This window comes from Lycium ferocissimum, chromosome 10 (assembly GCF_029784015.1).
Source record: "Lycium ferocissimum isolate CSIRO_LF1 chromosome 10, AGI_CSIRO_Lferr_CH_V1, whole genome shotgun sequence".
NCBI classification, from domain to species: domain Eukaryota; kingdom Viridiplantae; phylum Streptophyta; class Magnoliopsida; order Solanales; family Solanaceae; genus Lycium; species Lycium ferocissimum.
In genome coordinates this window covers 54,422,020-54,443,637 of record NC_081351.1, presented here as the reverse complement: position 1 = coordinate 54,443,637, position 21,618 = coordinate 54,422,020, and the positions used below count along the sequence as shown (strand labels likewise).

The 21,618-nt window shown below is 35.2% G+C and overlaps 1 protein-coding gene across 1 annotated transcript; it reads right to left on the bottom strand.

Moving 5' to 3' along the window:
• Positions 1-608: 608 nt before the first annotated feature.
• Positions 609-10,279, bottom strand: LOC132034323 (uncharacterized). Its single transcript, XM_059424634.1, has 9 exons — positions 10,047-10,279; positions 3,168-3,302; positions 2,724-2,896; positions 2,051-2,144; positions 1,743-1,853; positions 1,574-1,663; positions 1,403-1,488; positions 1,239-1,303; positions 609-1,158 (listed from the first exon to the last, which is right to left on the bottom strand). Exons 1-9 carry the CDS (start codon positions 10,212-10,214, stop codon positions 1,049-1,051), a joined length of 1,032 nt encoding a protein of 343 aa, XP_059280617.1. The 5' UTR covers positions 10,215-10,279; the 3' UTR covers positions 609-1,048.
• Between the last annotated feature and the right edge of the window lie 11,339 nt (positions 10,280-21,618).

Genomic DNA, 21,618 nt, shown 5'->3' with positions numbered 1-21,618 from the left:
TTTATCCTTCGCCTAAAAATCTATGAGTTCCAGGTTCGAACTCTCTCTCATTAAAAAATAAAAATAAAAATTCATAAGGCATAGTTTTAGATTCAAACTCTACCTTAAGATAGAGTTTTTGATTCAAACTCTACCTTTATGCTAGAAGGCAGAGTTTGTAGAGTTTTCTACCTTAAGGCAAACTCTGCGTTATAAGGTAGCAAACTCTGCCTTAAGATAGAGTTTTGCATGTAAATTCTGCCTTGCGAAATCCAAGCTCCGTCTTGTAATTTAACCTTTTTTTTAAAAAAAAATTTATGACTAAGCGGAAATTCGAACCCTAAACTCATAAATTTTTAGGTGAAGGGACAAAAATTAAAGACGGGCAATTTAAGGGGCACAAGTTAAATACCACCCTCGAATAAGGACAATCGTGCAAATTGTACTATATTTAACCAACCAATCAAACTAAATCTCAATCTCGAACCAGTTAGTATTTACAAGATGAATCCTATGTATCCACTCTAGCTTTATTCTTATACTAGTTCGCATTCAAACCAAATTAGGATTTTCTAAGTTTCTCATTTATCTATATTATTAAATATACGTCTCTAATGAGAACAAAAACATTCCAACAAACAGCAGAGATTATACTTATAAATGATAGGAGTTGGGTCTCCAAGAACATCTTGATCATCATCACAAAGCCTCCATAGAGAGAGTTACATCAGAGGAAGCTAATAAAACCGTAACATTTCCCACCCATTAGATTTTCTTTTTCTAACTATAAAACCAACATTTCAAGAATGTCACCTTAATCCAATATTATAAACATCTCAGTAGTAATTGACAAAGACAACCATCCTTTCCTAACAACAAATTACAGTGGAGACAGTAAAGAAAAACCAAAACCCCGGCATATGTTACAGACGCAATATCTGCATAACATGGTGGCAATTAAATGCATAAAAGCACTGATCCAAACATGCCGCATCAAAAGACAACTCTGTGAAAACAGTTCTCCTGCATTTCTTCAATAATTCGAAAGAATGAGAGCTCTTGCAGCAGTTTAATGTGAAACTCCAAGGAACTGAGCGAAGCTTGGATATTTGGGCTCCCATCCTAGTTCAGCACGAGTCTTTGAATTGTTTAACTTCTTCCCTAGAGGGCCACTAGTTCCTGAAAGAAGGAATAAGTGACTGCTGTAGCATGATTTTCTATAAACCAGTGGCTAAAGGATTTCAACATAAGTCAGTTACCAGTGAAACCCTCGAATTTTTTCTCAAACTTCCCACTTTTATTGACCAAGTCCATTACTTCCTGCCTGCCATTGGACAAGGTAATACAACAATTAAGGGGCAACATGGATCAGAGAGCTTCGACTTTGAGCCAGAAAAATTAACAATCATGTAGATTGGATGACCTGGATAAGGGGTGGTTGTCACAACCCAAAAAGATCCGACCGCGAAGTCTCTTCTTCAAGATGGTGGCTGACAAAGAAGCAGCATCCTGTAGGAAAGACAGGCCACATGAAGAACAACAAAGTGCAACCTCTAAACTAAACATGATCCAAAACATGGATGCCACAATTCACCTCATAATGGATAAGATTGAGGATGTGATCAGGGCGAACATCCACAGTTCCTTTATGTAACCAATATGTGTGCGCACCTCTGCCTTCCTTGTGTTAGTGGTTAAGGTAAATAAAGAATTACGGGCTACACAAAAAGAACTCTAGATCTTTGATCTGTATCCAAGGATATATAAAGGCCAGCCAATCTAACAACACAACCACCAAACTCCAGCACTACTTCCTCTGCCTTGAGAAGTATATCAGTCCTTGGACTCCTTCCAATTGGGACTATGGGACCATCCTACACAAAAAAATAAAAAATAAATGATAACCAAAAGAGTTTAATGAAAGCTCAGATCTCCTTACTGAAACACATGAAGAATTCTCTCAAGAATGAAACTTCATGAGTTAAAATTCAGTCGTTTCCTTCAGAAAAAACAGTTTCCAAAGCCTGTATCTTTAATTGGCAAGGCTAATATTTTATGTAAGACATCACACCTCATCAACTGATCCATTATCAGAGCAGTCATATGGTGCAGAGCTTGAGGTAAATAGGAAAGAACCTTCACCATTCCATTTTAATGCAGCGTCCCTGCTCATTGTATGTGTGAAGTAGAAATTAATTTAAGGTAGCACTGGGTTTTGTAGTATTAACTCAAATTGAAGTATCAATATGATCAAAGTTAGCACAGAGAATCTGAAGAAAGTTAAAGCTATCATTAAACCTAAATTTGCTGCTGACCATTACCGCCCAGATTAGCAGAGCCGAATCAGAAAACTGGTCTGACCATCCCATACACATGATTTTCAAAACGTACACTATTACTCATGCAGCTTCCAGCTATATAAAGCATTTACTGCTAATGACTAGCCAGGATACTTGCAATCATACAGCAGTAGGAAAGGAGGGACTATTTCACAACAAAACAATAGTTTTACTAAACAAGCAAATATTTTTCTTATTACTGCACTATAGTTTAAAAGCATTTGTGTTTTCTATAAATTAGATACTAACAGAAAAAAAATTCCATCTTGATGTTCTTGTTCCCGAGAACTGAGACACCATGCACCATACCTAATGAGCCCCAAACTATTTGAAACTAAATATCAAAAAAAAAGCCACCACAGATAGGTGATAGGAGATAGCTATTGCAAGAACTGTCAAGCTTACCTAACATCACCAGGGTAGTCTTCAGTCCGGGATGGAGGAGCACAGTATATAACATAAGGGAACTTAGATGTAAACTTGGACTCTCGAGAAGATGGACTAATTCCCATTTTAATAAGTTCATCATGGTGATCGGTGGTCATTGTCTGCCCAAAAATCTGACAGCCTGGGTATTCCTGCCACATTAAATGGTCCAAAACTCTTAGCAGTCTCAATTATGATGCATACTCCACTAAGTGTAGCAGAAATCTACCAGTCTGTCACAGTTAATAAGCCAGAAACTCATACAGCTAATATCAATTTCAGAAAATGAACATCAAACATTTCCATAATAAAGCAGATTTAACAAACAAGAAAAAAACATGCATGTATATTTTTAGTTAGGTTACGAGGTAGGATGGTTCCTACTTCTCAAAGAAATCATATGATTATTAGTTCAGGAAGTACCTCTCTCCATCTTTCTGCCACTAAACGCCCAAGAACTCCAGGTCCTACAATTAACAAGTCGTTTGCTCCAACTGCCCCCCTAGAAGAAGCCTCCAATTCTTCACTTGGAGCATCTTCAGGAACCAATAAGTAAGACTAAAAAATTGAAACTTGACAATTGAACTTTAGGAAGATGTATATCTAAAGAGTAAACATTATGTATTGTTTCAGACATCAATTCGCCACCTATTGCTGATAATTACCCCTCCGTCCAATTTAATATAACACTATGTCACTATTAGATTAGACAGGGTATTTAAGATATACATTGAATATTTTGTTATCTTAGTAAAAGTGAACGCGAATATTTTTTTGAGAAAGATAACAATAGAATATGAACGCAAATATTGACGTAAGCTTGAACAGTTAGCTTGATAGAGATATCATAGTTAAAGTTAAATTTTGAATTCTTGAAAGTTGTGTAAGTAGCATAGAAATGAAATGGTGTTATAAGTTTTAGGGACTATTGGCTGTGTGTCAATATTGGAATTACGGAGTTAATTCATGAGTTACTTGGATATGGAAATTAGCTCAACCAAGGAAATTCCTCCCAGCATAACTAAGTAGTCTTGATATCCAATTAACCAAGAAATCTTCTTGTCAAATGAACGGTTCCCAATTCTTGAGAGCTAATGAATGCAAAAGTAAATGAAGCAGCTAAACGAGAAACAGAAAATTTCTGCATATCTTGCATAATCCCTATGGCATCTTCAAGTCATACAATGACAGACTGCTACTGCATATCTAGCATAATCTCTTTGGCACCTCAAGTTATACAATGACAACTGCAAGTCCATATGCAAAAACCCAATTTCATTCGATACTTAAACGTAGAATTAGTGAGCCTTCCGACAATGGTAGAGTTGCTTCCTCAGTGAACTTTTTGAGGCTCAGAAACTTGCAGAAATGCAAGGGGAAGGTTGCATAGCACCCACCAGTCTAGGGGTGGCAAAACCAACCCGCCCAATTATTAGCTCAGCCCATCTCAGCATATAAAAAGTTGGACTGATATGCAACCCAAATTGAACCACAAGAAATCTTAATAAAAAGATTTTTTTGTTTAAAAAAAAAAAATTGCTAGGTTATATATAGTGTTAGGATCGAGAACCCGGGTAATGCGGAATTTAGCCAAACAACGCTATAATGGCAATAACAAAGACAATAGTAAGTTGATTACAACGGCAAGCAAAGAAAATAAATGAGGCACAAATTTAACGTGGTTCGGTCAGTGTGACCTACGTCCACAAGCGGAGAGGAGCAATTTCACTATATCAACAAGAGTACAATAAAGAATACAAAATTAGAGACAATAAAGAGTACAAAATTAGTATAAATAACTCTAATTACCCCAAAAAGTATCCCAAGAGAATAACCTCACAAGATCACTCCAAAGAAGGGTTCACACAAGTATTTCCCAACACACAACTCTCTTACAATAATACTCCAAAAGAAAAGAAGAAGACAGAGAGAGAGCAGCTCTTCAAATTGTTTTTGGTGTGTCTTCAAATATGGAAAGCTCTTCTATTTATAGCAAGAAGTACTTGGTCTCCAACTTTGTGATGTCATGGGTAATGTCATGAACAAATGTATCCACCACACATATTAAAACTTGGTGCCCAAGTTCAATCTTCCGCCAGGATTCTTGCTAATAGGTTTATGCCTATATCAAAATGAAGGCCATATTACAAATCTCCACCTTGGCCTAATTTTGAGTGATATAGTAATTTTGCTCCACCATCTCTGCTAAAGCCCATATGGGCTAAATCATCCTTCATAAAAGGCAATCAAGTTCAAGCAGAGCTTGAACTGGCCAACAGGAAGAGGCTTTGTAAACATGTCGCAGGATTGTCTCTAGTGTTGACTTTCTGAACAGAGACCTTTCCTTCAGCAATAGTTTCCCGGATGAAGTGATACTTGATATCTATATGCTTCGTCCTCTCATGATACATCTGATCTTTAGTCAAGTGAATGGCACTTTGACTATCACAGAAAATGGTAATACCACCTTGGTATAAGCTGAGTTCACCAAATAGACCCTTCAACCATAAGGCTTCTTTGATCGCCTCAGTCACTGCCATATATTCTGCTTCAGTAGTAGATAAAGCTACTACATGTTGTAATGTAGCTTTCCAACTAATAGCGCAACCACCAATGCAAAATACATAGCCTGTTAGTGATCTTCTTTTATCAAGATCACCTGCATAATCTGAGTCTACAAAACCAATCAAAGAGTTAGTATTTCTCCCAAACTCCAAACATGCGTTTAAAGTATCTGAGAATCCATTTCACAGCCTGCCAATGTGATTTACCCGGGCAATCCATATACCGGCTTACCACACTTACGGCTTGTGAAACGTCTGGACGAGTACACACTATTGCATACATAATACTGCCGACTGCACTAGAATATGGTACTTGTGCTATATACCTCTCTTCTTCCTCTGAATGCGGTGATTGAGCATCTGATAACTTAAAATGAGCAGCAAGAGGAGTGAGTAGGAGTACTCACTGGTTTAGCATCTTTCATGCCAAACCTCTCCAAGACTTTCTCCAAGTACTTCTGGGTCAGGAATAGCCTGTTGGCTCCTCGATCTCTTTTGATCTCCATGCCAAGGATTTTCTTAGCTGCTCCCAAATCTTTCATTTCAAATTCACTTTTCAGCTGACTTTTCAAATTGTGAATTTCTGTCAAATCCTTAGCAGCAATGAGCATGTCGTCAACATATAACAATAAGTAAACAAATGAACCATCATTTAACTTCCGGAAGTAAACACAACTATCATACATGCTCCTCGAATAACCAAAACCCAACATAAAGGAATCAAACCTGTTGTACCATTTTCTTGGAGACTGCTTTAATCCGTACAAGGATTTCTTCAACAAGCAAACATGATCTTCTTTCCCTTCAATCTCAAAACCTTCAGGTTGATGCATGAATATTTGCTACTCAAGTTCGCCATGTAAGAAAGTTGTCTTAACATCAAGTGTTCTAACTCCAAATCATACATGGCAACTAAGGCAAGCAAAACACGAATGGAGCTATGTTTAACAACAGGTGAGAAAATCTCACTAAAATCAACTCCTTGTACTTGACTATAGCCCTTTGCTACTAATCGTGCCTTATACCGTGCATCTGCAACCTCTGGAATGCCATCCTTTTTCTTGAAGACCCATTTGCAATCAACAATTCACTTTCCTGATGGCGGCTTTACAAGAGACCAAGTACCATTCTTGTGGAGAGATTCAACTTCTTCATTCATTGCAATCAGCCACTTGGCTGAATCACCACCAGAAACTGCTTCTGAATATTTTGATGGTTCTCCAATTTCTTCAGTTTCCTGTGCAACTGAAAAAGCAAATGCAACATAATCTCCATACCTTCCTGGTTTTTGAATTTGTCTCCTTGGTCTGTGTGTGGCTATGGAATACTCATTTGGTTCAACTTCTGGCTCAACTTCAAGAGCTTCAACTGCATTTTGTTCCACAGTTGATGAGCTTGGCTCAGAAGGAATGCCAAGCTCAACCTTCACCTTCACCTGCTCATGTATACCTTGCTCTTTATTCTTATTACAAGAACTAGAAGACTCTTTTCTGGGATGTAACATAGAGGATTCATCAAAGGTTACATCTCTGCTAATTATAAATTTTGGTGACTTGGGATCAGGATACCAGAGTCTATATCCTTTCACCCCAGATGCATATCCAAGGAAAATACACTTTTTAGCCCTTGGCTCTAATTTTCCTTCATTCACATGCATGTACGCGGGACAACCAAAATTTTTTAAATCTGAATAATTAGCAGGAGTACCTGACCACATTTCCTCCGGAGTCTTAAAGTTCAAAGGTGCAGAAGGAGCACGGTTGACAATATAACAAGCTGTAGAGATAGCTTCTGCCCAAAAGGCGTTTGTCAACCTAGCATTTGAAATCAAGCAACGAGCTCTTTCCAAAAGAGTTCTGTTCATCCTTTCTGCAACACCATTTTGCTGAGGGGTCATCCTCACAGTGTGATGTCGAGCAATTCCTTCATTTTTGCAAAATCCATTGAACTCATCATCACAAGATTCCAAACCATTATCTGTTCTAAGCCACTCGACATGTTTTCCTGTTTGCTTCTCAATCAAAACTTTCCATTGTTTGAAAGTTAAGAAAACATCACTTTTATTTTTCAGGAAATAAACCCAAACTTTCCTTGAATAATCATCAATGAAAGTTAGCATATACCTGGCACCACCTTTTGACGGGGTACGAGAAGGACCCCAAAGATCTGAATGAATGCAATCCAAAGTATCCTTTGTTCGATGAATTGCTGGAGATTTGAAGCTGACTCTTTCTGCTTCCCGAACACACAATATTCGCAGAACTAAATATTTCTGGTACTTTGTCCACATAGGAGACCTATTTTGTTGAGAATGGAAAGACCTTTCTCACTCATATGCCCCAATCGCATATGCCACAATTTGGTGATGTCGGAATCAGGTTGATTTGATGTGGAAACTGCAGCAGCACCTGTAACAGTGGATCCCAATAAAGTGTACAACGTACCAGATCTGCGTGCTTTCATTATCACCAGAGCACCTAGAGAGATTTTCAGAAATTCGCCTTCAACTGTGTATTTGCACCCAAGAGATTCTAGAGTGCCCAATGAGATGAGATTTTTCTTTAAGTCAGGAACATATCTAACATCGGTGAGAGTTCTCACCACACCATCGTGCATTCTGATTCGTATTGTACCTTTACCAATGTCTTTGCATGGAGCATTGTTACCCATCAAGACAACTCCACCTCCAACAGATTCGTATGTGGTAAACAAATCCCTATTGGGACAGATATGATAAGAGCAACCCGAATCCAAAATCCACTCATCAATAGATTTAAAGCTATTGGTAGTAGCTAAAAATATTGTTCCCTCGGTCTCATCTGCAGCTACACTTGCTTCAGCAGTGTTAGTATTTTGGTGCTCATTTTTCTTCTTTGTTTTTCAATTTATAGCATTTGGAAATAATATGACCTTTCTTATGACAATATTTGCACACAACATTTCTGTATCTAGACTTTGACCTTGATTTAGACCTCTCACTACTTGATTCTTTCTTATCAGATCTACCTCTTACAAACAAGCCTTCCCCATGGGGTGTACTAGTTTCCCCAGTAATATCTCTATCTATCTGTTCTTTTGATTTTCAGATAGATTTTATCTCTTACAGAGAAATTATCCTTTCCATAAAGCATAGTATCTCTTATATGTTTAAACGACTGGGGAAGGGAAATAAGCAATAACACGGCTTGATCCTCATCTTTAACTTCAGCATCAATATTGTTCAAATCCATAAGAATGGAATCAAATGCATCAAGATGTGAGAGTATAGAAGTACCTTCAACCATACGAAATGTGTAAAGTTTTTGCTTCAGGTAAAGTCTATTTTCCACTGTCCTCTTCATATACAGGGTTTTTAATTTTTCCCACATGCCTTTGGCTGTGGTTTCTGCAGATACTTCACGTAAAACCTCATTTGAGAGATTTAAAATGATACCTGATTTTGCCTTTTTGTTTATGAAGGCAAACTCGGGGCCCGTCATACTTTCTGGATACTTTTCTTTTCCTTCCAGTGCCATATATAAGCCGTCCTGAATTAGGATAGCTTCCATCTTCAATTGCCACATCCCAACGTTTGCACATTGGTCAAATTTCTCAACATAAGTCTTTGTTACAATCATCTTTGGCTACTGAAATTAACCCGGTTAGATCCGGCTCTGATATAAATTTGTTAGGGTCGAGAATCCGGGTAATGCGGAATTTAGCCAAACAACGTGATAATGACAATAACAAAGACAATAGTAAGTTGATTATAACGGCAAGCAAAGAAAATAAATGAGGCACAAATTTAACGTGGTTCGGTCAGTGAGACCTACGTCCACAAGCGGAAAAGAGCGATTTCACTATATCAACAAGAGTACAATAGAGAGTACAAAATTAGAGTAAATACTCTAATTACCCCCAAAAAGTATCCCAAAAGAATAACCTCACAAGATCACTCCAAAGAAGGGTTCACACAAGTATTTCCCAACAGACAACTCTCTTACAATAATACTCTAAAAGAAGAGAAGAAGACAAAGAGAAAGAGAAGCTCTTTAAATTGTTTTTGGTGTGTCTTCAACTATGGGAAGCTCTTCTATTTATAGCAAGAAGTACTTGGTCTCCAAGTTTGTAATGTCATGAACAAATGTATCCACCACACATATTAAAACTTGGTGCCCAAGTTCAATCTTCCACCAGGATTCTTGCTAATAGGCTTATGCCTATATCAAAATGAAGGCCACATTACATATAGCCATAATAAATATAGAAAATACTTTTATTAGGTACTAAAAAATTATGAAAGAACAAATAACGAAATTAAAACATATCAGTAGGAATTGGGCGGGTTGAGTTATGACCCGCTTTTAGCCAAAGTAACTTTTGGGCGGATTTTTATTAATTTTGACATGCCCAAATTCAACCCAACCCGCCCATTTGACACCCCTACCCACCACCCTATCCTATCCCACACAAGCCAGGGAACAGAAGTAAGCCCAAATTTGAATGTAGAATCGGTCACTGAGAAGCTATTTCGTAAAACTTAAGCATAATTAACCAACAATCTATGAATAGTACAGGACTTTGGCGATTGTCTCTACCAGCGAATAAGTAGCTAATACTCGAAATTAGGAAGTACAAGTAAGTGGTAACAAAGAAAAAGAAGATCAGAATGGAGCTGATTAATCACATACTATTTGATAAAGGGAAACAATAAATCTAAAGCATAGTCCACCACATTTCGCATACCTGAAGCGTTGACTCGGAAAGAATTGGGGGGCATTGTATGTGATGAAAGCTTGAAATTAGGGCTTGAAATAGAAAGTGAGAAGTTGGTGGTACAACTGTTGAAGAAATGGTGTTTTGGAGCTTCAAAACGGCAGTGCATTCCAATTCTGGAAGTTGGAGCAGTTATTATGGTAGTAGCCATGGAAGGATAATGAACAAGAGAAAAATGGCGATGATGCTTTTTATACGTTATAACTGTGAAACTGCTTTGGCTAGGCCGTTTTCAGTTGGGCCGACATGGAAATTATTGTGGGTCATTTTGCACTTCTGTGCCTACTTCGTACTCGTATTTAATTTTTGTCCCTCAGACATAACAAGTATGTCGTAAATATTTTTAAAAATAGATATAGAACTTAATTTTCCCAATAACTTTTCGGGGGCATAAGTTTATGTTTTTGCATCATAATATCTCAAAATTCATGTCCGCATCTTTGAAGAACTTAGGCGAACTTATGTCCCGCTAGGAATAAGTTAGATTTTAAAAGGCAAAAATTAAGGACCAACCCGTTTGAAGGGAAAATCGTGTCATTCTTCCCCTATTGGAGAGTGCACGTTTGACGTTAAGCGTCTAATAGTAAAGTGTCATTATTTAAAATTTTACGTCGTTTGAGTTTTTTCTAGGAGTATTACATGGGTTATTTCAGCACCGTAGCGTCTGGTATACGAATATTGGCTCGAAGCAGTTTCTGTATTCCTTCTCAACTCCCTAAATTTTACAAATTCGGATAATAAATTCGCACCTGATTGTGAAAATTAATCAGCATTTATAATATGTTTAAATTTTAATCAGATGGACAAACTTCAAATTGCTTCTTCTTCTGCTCCATCGTCCTCTTCCTCCTCCCTTTTTTTTCTTTCTTCTTTTATTTATTTTTCTTCTTTCTTCTTCCTTTTTCTCCAAAGAGCAAAGAAAAGACATTCAAGAAAGACCTCTAGAGAGCACTTGCATACAGTTAAATCAATAGCATTGTAAATTTAAAAAGAATGAATATTGTAATAAAATTATTACATTCACAAATAGAAACTTGCTGCTCAAATTGAAAAAGGTGCAAAAGCCCATAACAATTGAACTTCATGACTTATAATTCAAGAAGCAAACTTAAAGTTTGAACTGTAGTTAACTAGTGAAGAAGAATATTGTCAAAGTGAAAGATGAAGTTGGTTTAATCTCTAAGAAAAAGTCTCTAAAAGTTTATATTGATATCGTTAGTGTTATAGGCTGTGCGTCCACCAAACACAATATGAGGAGATCTGGTTGAGTATCAGTTCCCTTATGTAATGCAGTAAGTAAAGAAGACACTGTTTTTACCGTGGAAAATTCCTTGCTCAAGGGATTAAAAATCACGACCTACCCCGGTAGGATTTCAATTCCACTACACGAGCAACTTCAAGGTTACAACTCTATTGTAAGCTAGAAACAAACTCCCATAATCCGTCAACCCTTAAAATAGTAGCAACCTAGGAACTAACTCCCATAGTCTCTCAACCTTTGTAACACTCCGATTGCAAATATCTCCACTTGACTAACTCTAGCCAAGGAAACTAAGGTCGACTACCTCTTAGTAGGACCCAACTAATAAACCTTAGACTAACACTAGCCAAGGGTATCACTTAATAGCTTGAAAGGTAAACTGCCTAACAACTACTAAAAATTTGAAATACCTACAACAGCTTCTTATAAAAGAAGAGTAGGTTTACAAGTAAAAGCACATGAAACAAAGCTTAAAACAAACTAGGAGACTAAAGCATCTTGAGTGTTGGAACTGGTCCTTGATTTGTGATTGGCTTTGTTGAATACTTGGAGAGTCTTACGATGGCTGCACCTTTTGGGTGATTTTTAGGTTTTCCAAGCGATACACAATATGTTGTAACATGTTGTATATATAGTGGGAAGCATGTGGGATGAATAGAGACCACTCATTCAATAGTTTGACCTAAAGCATGGGCCAACTCACTGTTGTACTTGTGCGCAGTGAGTAGCTCGGGTTTACAGCTGTCTCTGCTGACGGTGCATGGTACACATAGAGCAGATCATAAACCAGGTCTCTATCTGATTCTGAATTAGTCTGACAATCATCAAACCAAAAAGCACTTAGAATTTATCAGTTAGGTATCACCATCTTTTAGCAATCTTCTATTTTTGGCTTTTCCTCTGTAAGTATGATGAAACTGACCAAAGTAGATATTGGATGTTCACCTCCTCTTCATGAGAAACGAAACGAATGTTGGCTAAATTAGGATGAAACATGTCGCAATTATGCGAAGAAGTAAAATAAATGGTTGTTGGCTAAATTTAAAGCGACTAAATTTTAAATACCCAAATGATGGCTATGTATTAAATTGCAACCCTAAAAGTGGCTAACCGGTGTCATTTCTAGTTGCTTTCTTTGGAGTTAGGTTACTTCAAGGGAAAACTATGTATATATACATGTTAAAATATTTACGAAACGTAACGATAGTTTTCCTTATTTACAAAACATAACGATATATTACAAAACATGACGGATTTTCATATATTTTTCTTTGTTTTTTTTTTTTTTTTCCAGAAAAATATATATATTTTTATTAAAAAAATTTTTTTTTAAAAAAAAATATTTTTATTTTTTTAAAAATAATTTTTATATATATTTTTAAATATTAATTTTTTTTTTGCTCAATGGCCTAAAAAATTACCTCATATTTCTATGTATGAAAGTTGTATGAAATGTGTATGTGTGAGCAAAATTTTTAATATAATTTTCATATACAAAATTTTGAGCGAAAACTTTAAGCCTTGAATATTGTATGAAAATTGTTACAATGTTGTTGTAGTTGTATTAATTTTACGGAAATCTAACATGAACTTTATACATGAAAATGTGAGCGAAATTTTAAGACATGAGCAAGATACAAATTTCATATTGTTTTCATACACACAATTTTGAGCGGATTTTTAAGCCTTGAACGAGATATACACACATTTCATACATTTTTCATACACTAAATTTTGAGCAAACTTTTTAAGTCTTGAGCGAGATATACATTTCATACAACTTTCATACATAAGTTTTTGAGCAAAAAAAAAAATATTAATTTTTTTAAAAAATAAAAATAAATTAAAAAAAAAATATTTTTTTAAAAAAATAAAAAATATTTTTAAAAAATGATTTTTAAAAAAATAAAAAATAATTTTTTTTTTTTAAATATAAAGCATGTTTTGTATAGGATTTGTAATGTTATGTTTTGTAAATATAAAACTATCGTCACGTTTCGTAAATATTTCTCCTTAATATATATATATATACAAAGACCCTTATTTCAATGCCATTTGCTGGGGCCAACTGAAAAAAACACTAGGAATCTTTACATAAATAGCCGGCAAAATTTAGTGTTTATCTTTTTGAGTCGATATACATAAATTATACATTAATGATACACGAGTGCGCATGAATTATGCATATATTGTACATCCTCTGACTACTTTTAGTTTAGTGGTTGGATGAACGCTATTTAGGTTGGGTGGGTACTATTTAGACCACATTTAGATTACTTATACTCATATAACACAATTTTGGTTACTTTAAGACTCACATTTTATACATGCAATTGGCCCGGTCTAGTAACAAGTGTAAATGTTGAGCTTCAATCAGTATTTTCAAACGTTCATTTTAAAAATTTGGAATCTTACCTAGTTTCGCTTTCCAGGTATTTCGGAGTTAAAATTTCTTAGTTCAATAGCATTCTTAGTTAGTATCGATCCCAACTAAGCTTTCTTTTTCTGGTGAGAAATAGTTGAATAATCGTATCACCCTATATTTTGAATCAAGGTTCTTGATGGAGTGATTCACATTGTAATCATTACTAAAATATTTGTGTTAATTTTACGTCGTAATCAGTTCTCACCTACTATTTGATATTCAAATATTTCAAATTATTTAGCTCATAGTCGATATTGATAAATTTCAAACAAAAACATTGTTGCTCCTCCTTCACTATATTCTTAGTACTCCTTGCTTGCAGGAAGTATTTTCACCCTTGAGAATGTCTTACAATATAGAGTTAATTTGATCCAATTTCTTATCATGCTAAACCACCTTGATCAGAATAAGGTTACTATCTGTCCATCTAAATACCACCTGAAATTTTTTAGGAAATTAGAAAGAACATATATAGGAAATAAAAAATGTTACTTACTACTAACAAAAATAGAATGAGGGGATTAGCTAATGGTAAAAGTTCCTTGGACATATATTTAGAAGACATTAATTAATGTAGGGAATTATACTTTATAAAAGCATGGGTTTGCCTCAACATATCTATATATAATATAAAGTGGCGTAAACAATCACATGTAGCACTGTCATGGTATAATTTGACATTTATCTTTTTTATCGCTTTTTTTGGCTTTTTCTATTTTTTTCCATTTATGTGTTATATTAAAAAGTTCAAAGGTCATTTATGTGTTATGTAAATGGGTGCTCCAAATTAAATTCCCCACTAAAGCTTTGTTAATGCTAATAGTTACAACTCTTACAAGTGTAGTCGCTATGCTTTCAGTTTTTAAAACCTGAAACTGAGCAATATACCGCATAATGTTTAGCAATACAATGAGAACTTGAAATGGCAATGGTATGGACACCAAACCAAACTATTTACCATTAACTTAAGGTCTTTTCTCCTTCCCTATTAATGTTACTTTTAGCAATTATTATACTAACATAATTTTATTATTATTGTTAACTCATCATATAATGCATTGAGAATACGCAAAGGCGAGAAGTATGGATGTGAAACTCTTTGTACTTAAATTCTTAAGCATCAGGTGGCCTTATGAAGGTTTGAATCGGTCTGATGGTAAATGCGATGATGTTGAGTTGAAAAAGAAAGGTGCAAGAATTATATACTTTAGTTAGGCTTTGCTACCTTGGAGTGTTCGGAGACATGAGAAGGCAACGTCGATTCTAAAGTATTTTTACATTTTTTTCTCTTCTCTATCGTCATAATCTTATTTTAAAGTTGTAAGCAATTTTTCTCTCTTTTATATTTCTTTCCCTTTTCTTTGTGTGGTAGGTAGTAATTACAATAGTCATACTCATTGGTTGCAAGTTTTTGCTAAGCAAGGAACAGAGGAGATATTCAATTATGTATTTTTTTCTCAAATCTTTCAGGATTTTGGAGCAGGAGGAAAAGATAGGAAATTAAAAATAGCTATTAAAATTGAATTCTGAACCTAAGTGAGACAACTAAACCCACAATTCAAAAATTGCAAGAATAAGATCTTTTAACCATTTTGCGGTATGCATAATTGATATCTTTGGGTCAAGAGAAAGCAAAGAGGAAATAAGAGATTTTAGGATTGAAAGCAAGAAAATAGAAAATAAATTATTTTAGAACTTTTTGGTGAAATTTTCCACGCCCAAAGTCGTTGTCCAAAGTTTGTCCAAAGTAACGACCACTTACTTTGCAAAGAATAACATATTTAGACGAACTATCGTTTTACATCAATGATTTTATTATCCTTGTGTGTCACTCTAAATCTCCACAACTATTGCTTTTATTTTTTCCTTTTAATTTTGTTAATCGGGAGGTGATTATCATTCTTATCGATTGTAGTATTTTGAATTTTGAAAATTTTTTGAATTTTTTTTTTTTAAATTTGATCTTCTCAATTTTTCTTATGAGTTTTGGTATTTTAAATTTTGATCTTCTCTGTTTTGTTCCCATAGCTACACGGGGAGAGTCTAAAAGGCAAACAAACAAGTGATATGTCTTATTTTTTGTTTTGTGTTTTTTTCTCTATATTTTTTTTCTCTTTTGTCCAAGTAAACACTGCGAATTTTGCGCTCATGTCGGTTCTACTTTTTACACATTTATATTTAATTCTCATTTCCTTGGTAGTATAAACATTTTTATGCTAAATTTAGGAACAACCAATGTTTGTACATTTTTTCATGTATCAACAAATAGAAAAAGTTATATATATTTATATTTTTTTTGTTTTGTTTTATACTTAAGAAATATATATTTGTAACCGCGTGAAGTGCGGAGATTTTCACTAGTGTATAGTAGAGCCAAAACGTTGACTGAATAGGCTTATTGCAGTTTAAACTCTTAAAACTCATCTAAGAAGCAACCCAAGATTACGAAAGATAATATATATACTACAATTTTATTTTAAAGAAAATTTTATACATATATATAAATATAATTATAAATTTTAGCTAGATATTTATATAGTCGACTTGATTTAATTTTTCGGTTATTTCTTACTTAAAATAATGACCAAACCAAATATTAGCAGGTTTTAAAATTTAAGACTAAAAACCAAATCAAATCAAGAAAAAATAGGTTTTCTTTTTCCGGTTCAATTTGGTTTTCGGTTCGGATTGATTTTTTGATTTCCTGTAAACAACCTTTTAGTTTAAACGGGTAGTTCGCTACAATTTACCAAATTTTTAGTTAAAATATCAATTTTAGCTGCCGAATGCTAATAACAGGAGACAAGATTATTTCTAGCAATTAAGTAGGTTGACTTGTAACGTAATGGCTACGTCAGAGCAATTTTATTTCAACTTAAATGTCTGCGTTTGTCTTTAATTGACATTACAAGAATTATAGAAATTCGTTAAAGGAACGTGTAAAGTCGTATGCTGATTTTTCTCCTTCTCGTAGAAAAGAAAAGTTCTATTGACTAGATTAGAGCAAAACTGGACTTTGCTTGTTTTAGCAATAGCTTTTGAAAGGTGGATATATACGGTATCATTTCAACACGAATTTAAAATAAGCATGGATGAATTATTTAAATATCAAAATTTGACAATTATTTGACCTATAAGGGTTTTTTTTTTTTTTTTTTTTTTTTTGGGTGTGTGTGTGGGTTGGGGGAGGTGGGTGGGGGGCGCCTGATCAATTGGTCAAATTCCACACCATAAAAATATTAGTAATGGACCTTATTGTGTTTCCGCAGCCCTACAAGTATATAAATAAAATAACTGCAACAACCAACAAAACCCTCTATTAAGGAGAAGTGCAGATAGTTGTACATGCAACAACGAATCAAGATCCCTTCTTCTTATAGGTATAGTCTGATATTTACTGGAATTGACCTTAACCTCCCACCTCAAAATAACCTAACATCAACTTATGGCCAAAGTTATGTAAGTACTAAGTATTTGATTTCTATACACTGACAATGTAAACATTATTTTATTTGTCAGATCACTTTAAAAGTTATTAAAGTGAAATTGATAACCTGAAAATTTATAAGGCAATTAACTTTATAAAGCAAGTTAACAATTATCTATACATTTATTTGCACGGTCAATGTGTATACGTTAATTAAATCCTTTTGGTATCTACATTTTTTAAACCAATGAATTCTTGCCAAGTATATATTCATATTTTCCTAAAGTACCAAAGCTTATGATAGAAGACTAAGAAGATAAGAGTTCAACCTTGTGAAAGTTGAATTATAAGGTTGGTGAAACACTTGAAAACAACAATTATTTGGCTTCTTTTGTTATCAAATTTTGCTTGTGGTGGTAGGTTCAGGCATATGTTATGCTACAACTAACATAATTATTTTGTTATGCTTCCGTTTGTCATGCACGTATAAACATAATGAAGTGTATATATCTGTTTGGTGCTTTTGGAATATAATGCTTTCCCTTTTTCTCCCACTTCCTTTTGGGAGTTGAGGATTACCTATGTCATTAAGCTTACCCTTTTTTGACAAAATTTATTTAAATTATCCAAAAAAATGTTATGCAAATTACTTTTGGGCCCCAAATTTAAAGATTAGGTTAGTGCAAACATGCACGTAAATCAAGATTGGTTAATGCAAATAAAGCAACAAAAATCTCTGCCAACTCAAATTAGGTTTATAGAGTGAATGCTATATAGTAAAAGGAGTAAATGCTTTCGCATTGGAACTAAATTAAAGATTGTCATGAGGCCCAATTTTTTTTTTTTAAAAAAAAATAGCCACACAAGATCCACAAGCACATCAATAAGAAATAAACCAATGTTAGGAGCATCTGATCTTCTTGAAATACTAAAATAATCAGTATCCCTGTTGAATTTTTTTTTTTTTTTTTTTTTTGACAAAAAAGAGTTCGGCCGGAAAGATATACGGCTAACCAAATGTTAAATTAATTATGCTGAGATTAGTTTTTCTAATATGGTCAATTGAGGTCTCATATGTTTTCATTACGATTAAGACGTCTGAATCTGAATGCACATTTGAATAATTAAGATGTTGTCTCTTGATATGAACATTAAATGATTAAGACTGTTTGTTTTTAACATCTGAATATACATAATTTATTTATTTTTAAATATAATAAATATACAACTCAAATAAATAAAATAATTAAATATAATTTTTTTAAAATAAAATAAAATAATTATTTGATTAAAAAATGAAACATTTATGTTCGCTAGTGATGGTAGTGGTGCTAGGGGTGGTGATTATTAGTGTTAGTGGCTGGTAACAGTGGTGGTGATAGTTGTGATGATAGAGGTGTTTGGTGTTGTAGTGACTTGTGTGATGGTGGTGGTTGTGCTGGAGTTGGTTGATGTTTGTTGTTGGCAGTGTTGATGGTGATGGTAGTGATTAAAAAATATGTGGTGGTCGAGGATGTGTTTGGTGGTAGCTGGCCGGTAGTGCTAGTTGTGATGGTGGAGGTGGTTGGTAGTAGGGATTGTCGTAATGATGGAAGTGGCTAATAGTAGTGACAATGGTGGTGACAGTGGATATAATTATAATATGGAGGTGGTAGGTGTGGTAGCGACTAACAGTAATAGTTGGCAGTGGTGGTAGTGGTTGTCAGTAGTGGTTGTGACGACAGAGGTGGTTGGTGGTGGTAGCTGGTGATTGGCATCGGTAGTTGTGGTGACAGAGGTAGCAGTTGGTGATTGTGGATAAAGTGGTGGTGAAAATCATCTATACAAAAATATCTCTTAATGATATTAAAACTTTGTTCATGATCTTAATGGTTAAGAACTATTCAGATCAAAGTACAAGTGCTTAAATCTTAATGTTAGAATATGTCCCAAAAGGGTTTCACGAAATTGTCCCATTCCAACTGGGATTCGGCGCTTATCCTATCTCTAACTCCAAAGTATTTTGAACGTCTTCAACCCCTATTTAAAGGAGATTTTCGGCCAAAACATCAATAAAAAGAGAACAATTGTCAAGACTACACACAAGACTATATTCCACACTTAGGTTAGAGAGGGTTTTCATTGAGAGATTGTAATCTTTCATTTTATTTGATCTCGTTGTGCTTTGACACCCTGTTGAGATCGTTTTGTACTCCTCACCTTATAGTTGATTTCTCTGCGCTTCGCGCCCCTGGTTTTTCCCGTCTTGGGTTTCCACGTAAATCTTGTGTTCATTACGTGTATTTCTTTCTTGCGTTATTGTTCTTGTGTTGGTGCATCCTAATCGGTTTCGCTGCATCGCTCGTTTAATTTTTAACAAGTGGTATCAGAGCATTTAAGATCCAGGATGTCTACCGTAACCAAGTTTGATATCGAGAAGTTCGACGGCAAGATAAGCTTTAGTATCTGGAAAGTTCAGATGCAAGTCGTTCTTACCCAGAACGGATTAAAGAAGGCTCTTCTTGGGAAATCAAGGAAACCCGAGTCTATGACAGATGGTCAATGGGAGGAATTGGATGAAAAGGCGCTTTCAAATATCCAACTATGTTTATCTAAGATGGTTCTTCGCGAGGTTATTCACATGAGACCATCACGTGTGCGGAGCCTGCGGTTGGTTAGAGTCACTCCAGCATGACGAAAAGTCTTGCAAATAAAATTCGTCCGAAGGACCCGCTATACACATTCTCTATGGCTGAAGGTACCCCCATTCAAAATCATCTTGATGAGTTCAACTCTGTTATTCTTGACCTAGAAAATTTAGACATTAAGGTCGAAGATGAGGATAAAGCAATATTGTAGGTGGTCTCCCTACCCTCTACGTATAAGCACTTTAAAGAAATCATGCTATATAGTGGTAATAAAACACTGAGTTATGAGGATGTCAAATCTAATTTGTTGTCCAAAGGAAAATTTGATTTTGAAGTGCGTTCTGAAGACAAAGGACAAGGTTTTCTAACATTGAGGAAGATCCCATGATAAAGGGAGTAATAGAAAGAATTTTAGGTCCAAGTCTAGAGGCCGTAAATTCAACAATGAAAAATTTCGCAACACCGCAAGAAGACAAACCACATAGTTGGTGATTGTCATAAATTGAAGATAAACTAGAGAGAGTAGAAAATAACAAAATGTTGCGTAAAACCACAAGGTTATGAGTTGTTGAAAGTGATTCCGAAGGCGATGTTTTCATGCGCCTTCGTGATAAGAAAAATTCTTGAATGGGTTTTTGATTCTGGATGTACATATCACGCGTGTCCTCATAGGATCGGTTTTCAAATATACGAGAAAGCTTGTGGTGCTGTCCTAATGGGGAATGATGCCCCATGCAACGTTATTGGGATTGGTACTGTAAAAATTAGGACCCATGATGGTGTTATCAGGACCTTGACCAACATTCGTCATGTTCCTGACTTGAAATGGAACCTTATTTCTCTGGGTACTTTTAAATCTCTTGGATGTAAATATTCAGTTGAAGGTGGAGTTCTCAAGGTTTCAAAAGGTGCCCTGGTCTTGATGAAAGGAACAAGACGTAGGACTCTTTATTACCTACAGGGTTCAATTGTGACGGGGTCTGTAGCAGTTTCTACTTCAGTATCCGACGATGATCTCACCCGTTTATGGCATATGCGTCTGGGCCATATGAGTGAGAAAGGTATGACTATTCCGAGCAAAAAGAGGTTCTTCTTGGTAAACTCGGTACCGGTAAACTTGACTTTTGTGATCATTGTGTTTATGGGAAACGGAGAAGAGAGTTAGTTTCTTCGTAGAAGAAACACCGTACACGTGGCATTCTCGATTATATTCATTCGGATGGCGGGGTCCTCCAAAGTTCATTCCCTTTTGGAGGAAAAACGCTACATGTTGACTGATGATTTTTCTCGAAGGTTCGGGTTTATTTCCTAATACGTGCAAAGTGAAGCATTTCCTATTTCAAGAAATTCAAAGCCCTTTTGAGAACCAAACTCGGCCAAAAATTAAGAAGGTTTCAGATCGATAATGGTTTAGAGTTCTATTGTAATGAGTTTAATGAGTTCTGCACTATTTATGATATTGCTAGACATGAGACTCTCGTTCATAAGCCCTGTTATAACGGGAGTTGCGTAACGTATAAACAGAATATTACTTTTCGAGATAGCCCGTTGTATGCTCTCAAATGTCAAGCTTATGGCACCCGCTCGATTTCGGGACCAAGCCGTTTTTACGCGCTTCGTTACCTCTTCACTGTCTCCACATTCATCTATTGACTTTAAAATTCCCAAAGAAGTTTAGCCTAGTAATCCCGTTGACTGCTCTATTCTTAGAGTTTTTGGATGCATTGTTTTTGCTCATGTTAATGATGGGAAGCTTCTGGGTCATAAGTGCATATTTTCGGTTATGCTTCCGAGTCTAAAGGATGTCGTTTGTGG

Bases quoted from the DNA above. Each gene is read 5' to 3' on its own strand.
- LOC132034323 (XM_059424634.1), bottom strand. From the start codon at position 10,214: ATGGCTACTACCATAATAACTGCTCCAACTTCCAGAATTGGAATGCAC. The intron at 3,303-10,046 runs GTCAACGCTTCA...TCAATTTTTTAG, and splicing joins TGCCCCCCAATTCTTTCCGA to TCTTACTTATTGGTTCCTGA. The intron at 1,304-1,402 runs GTCATCCAATCT...GTCCAATGGCAG, and splicing joins GACAACCACCCCTTATCCAG to GCAGGAAGTAATGGACTTGG.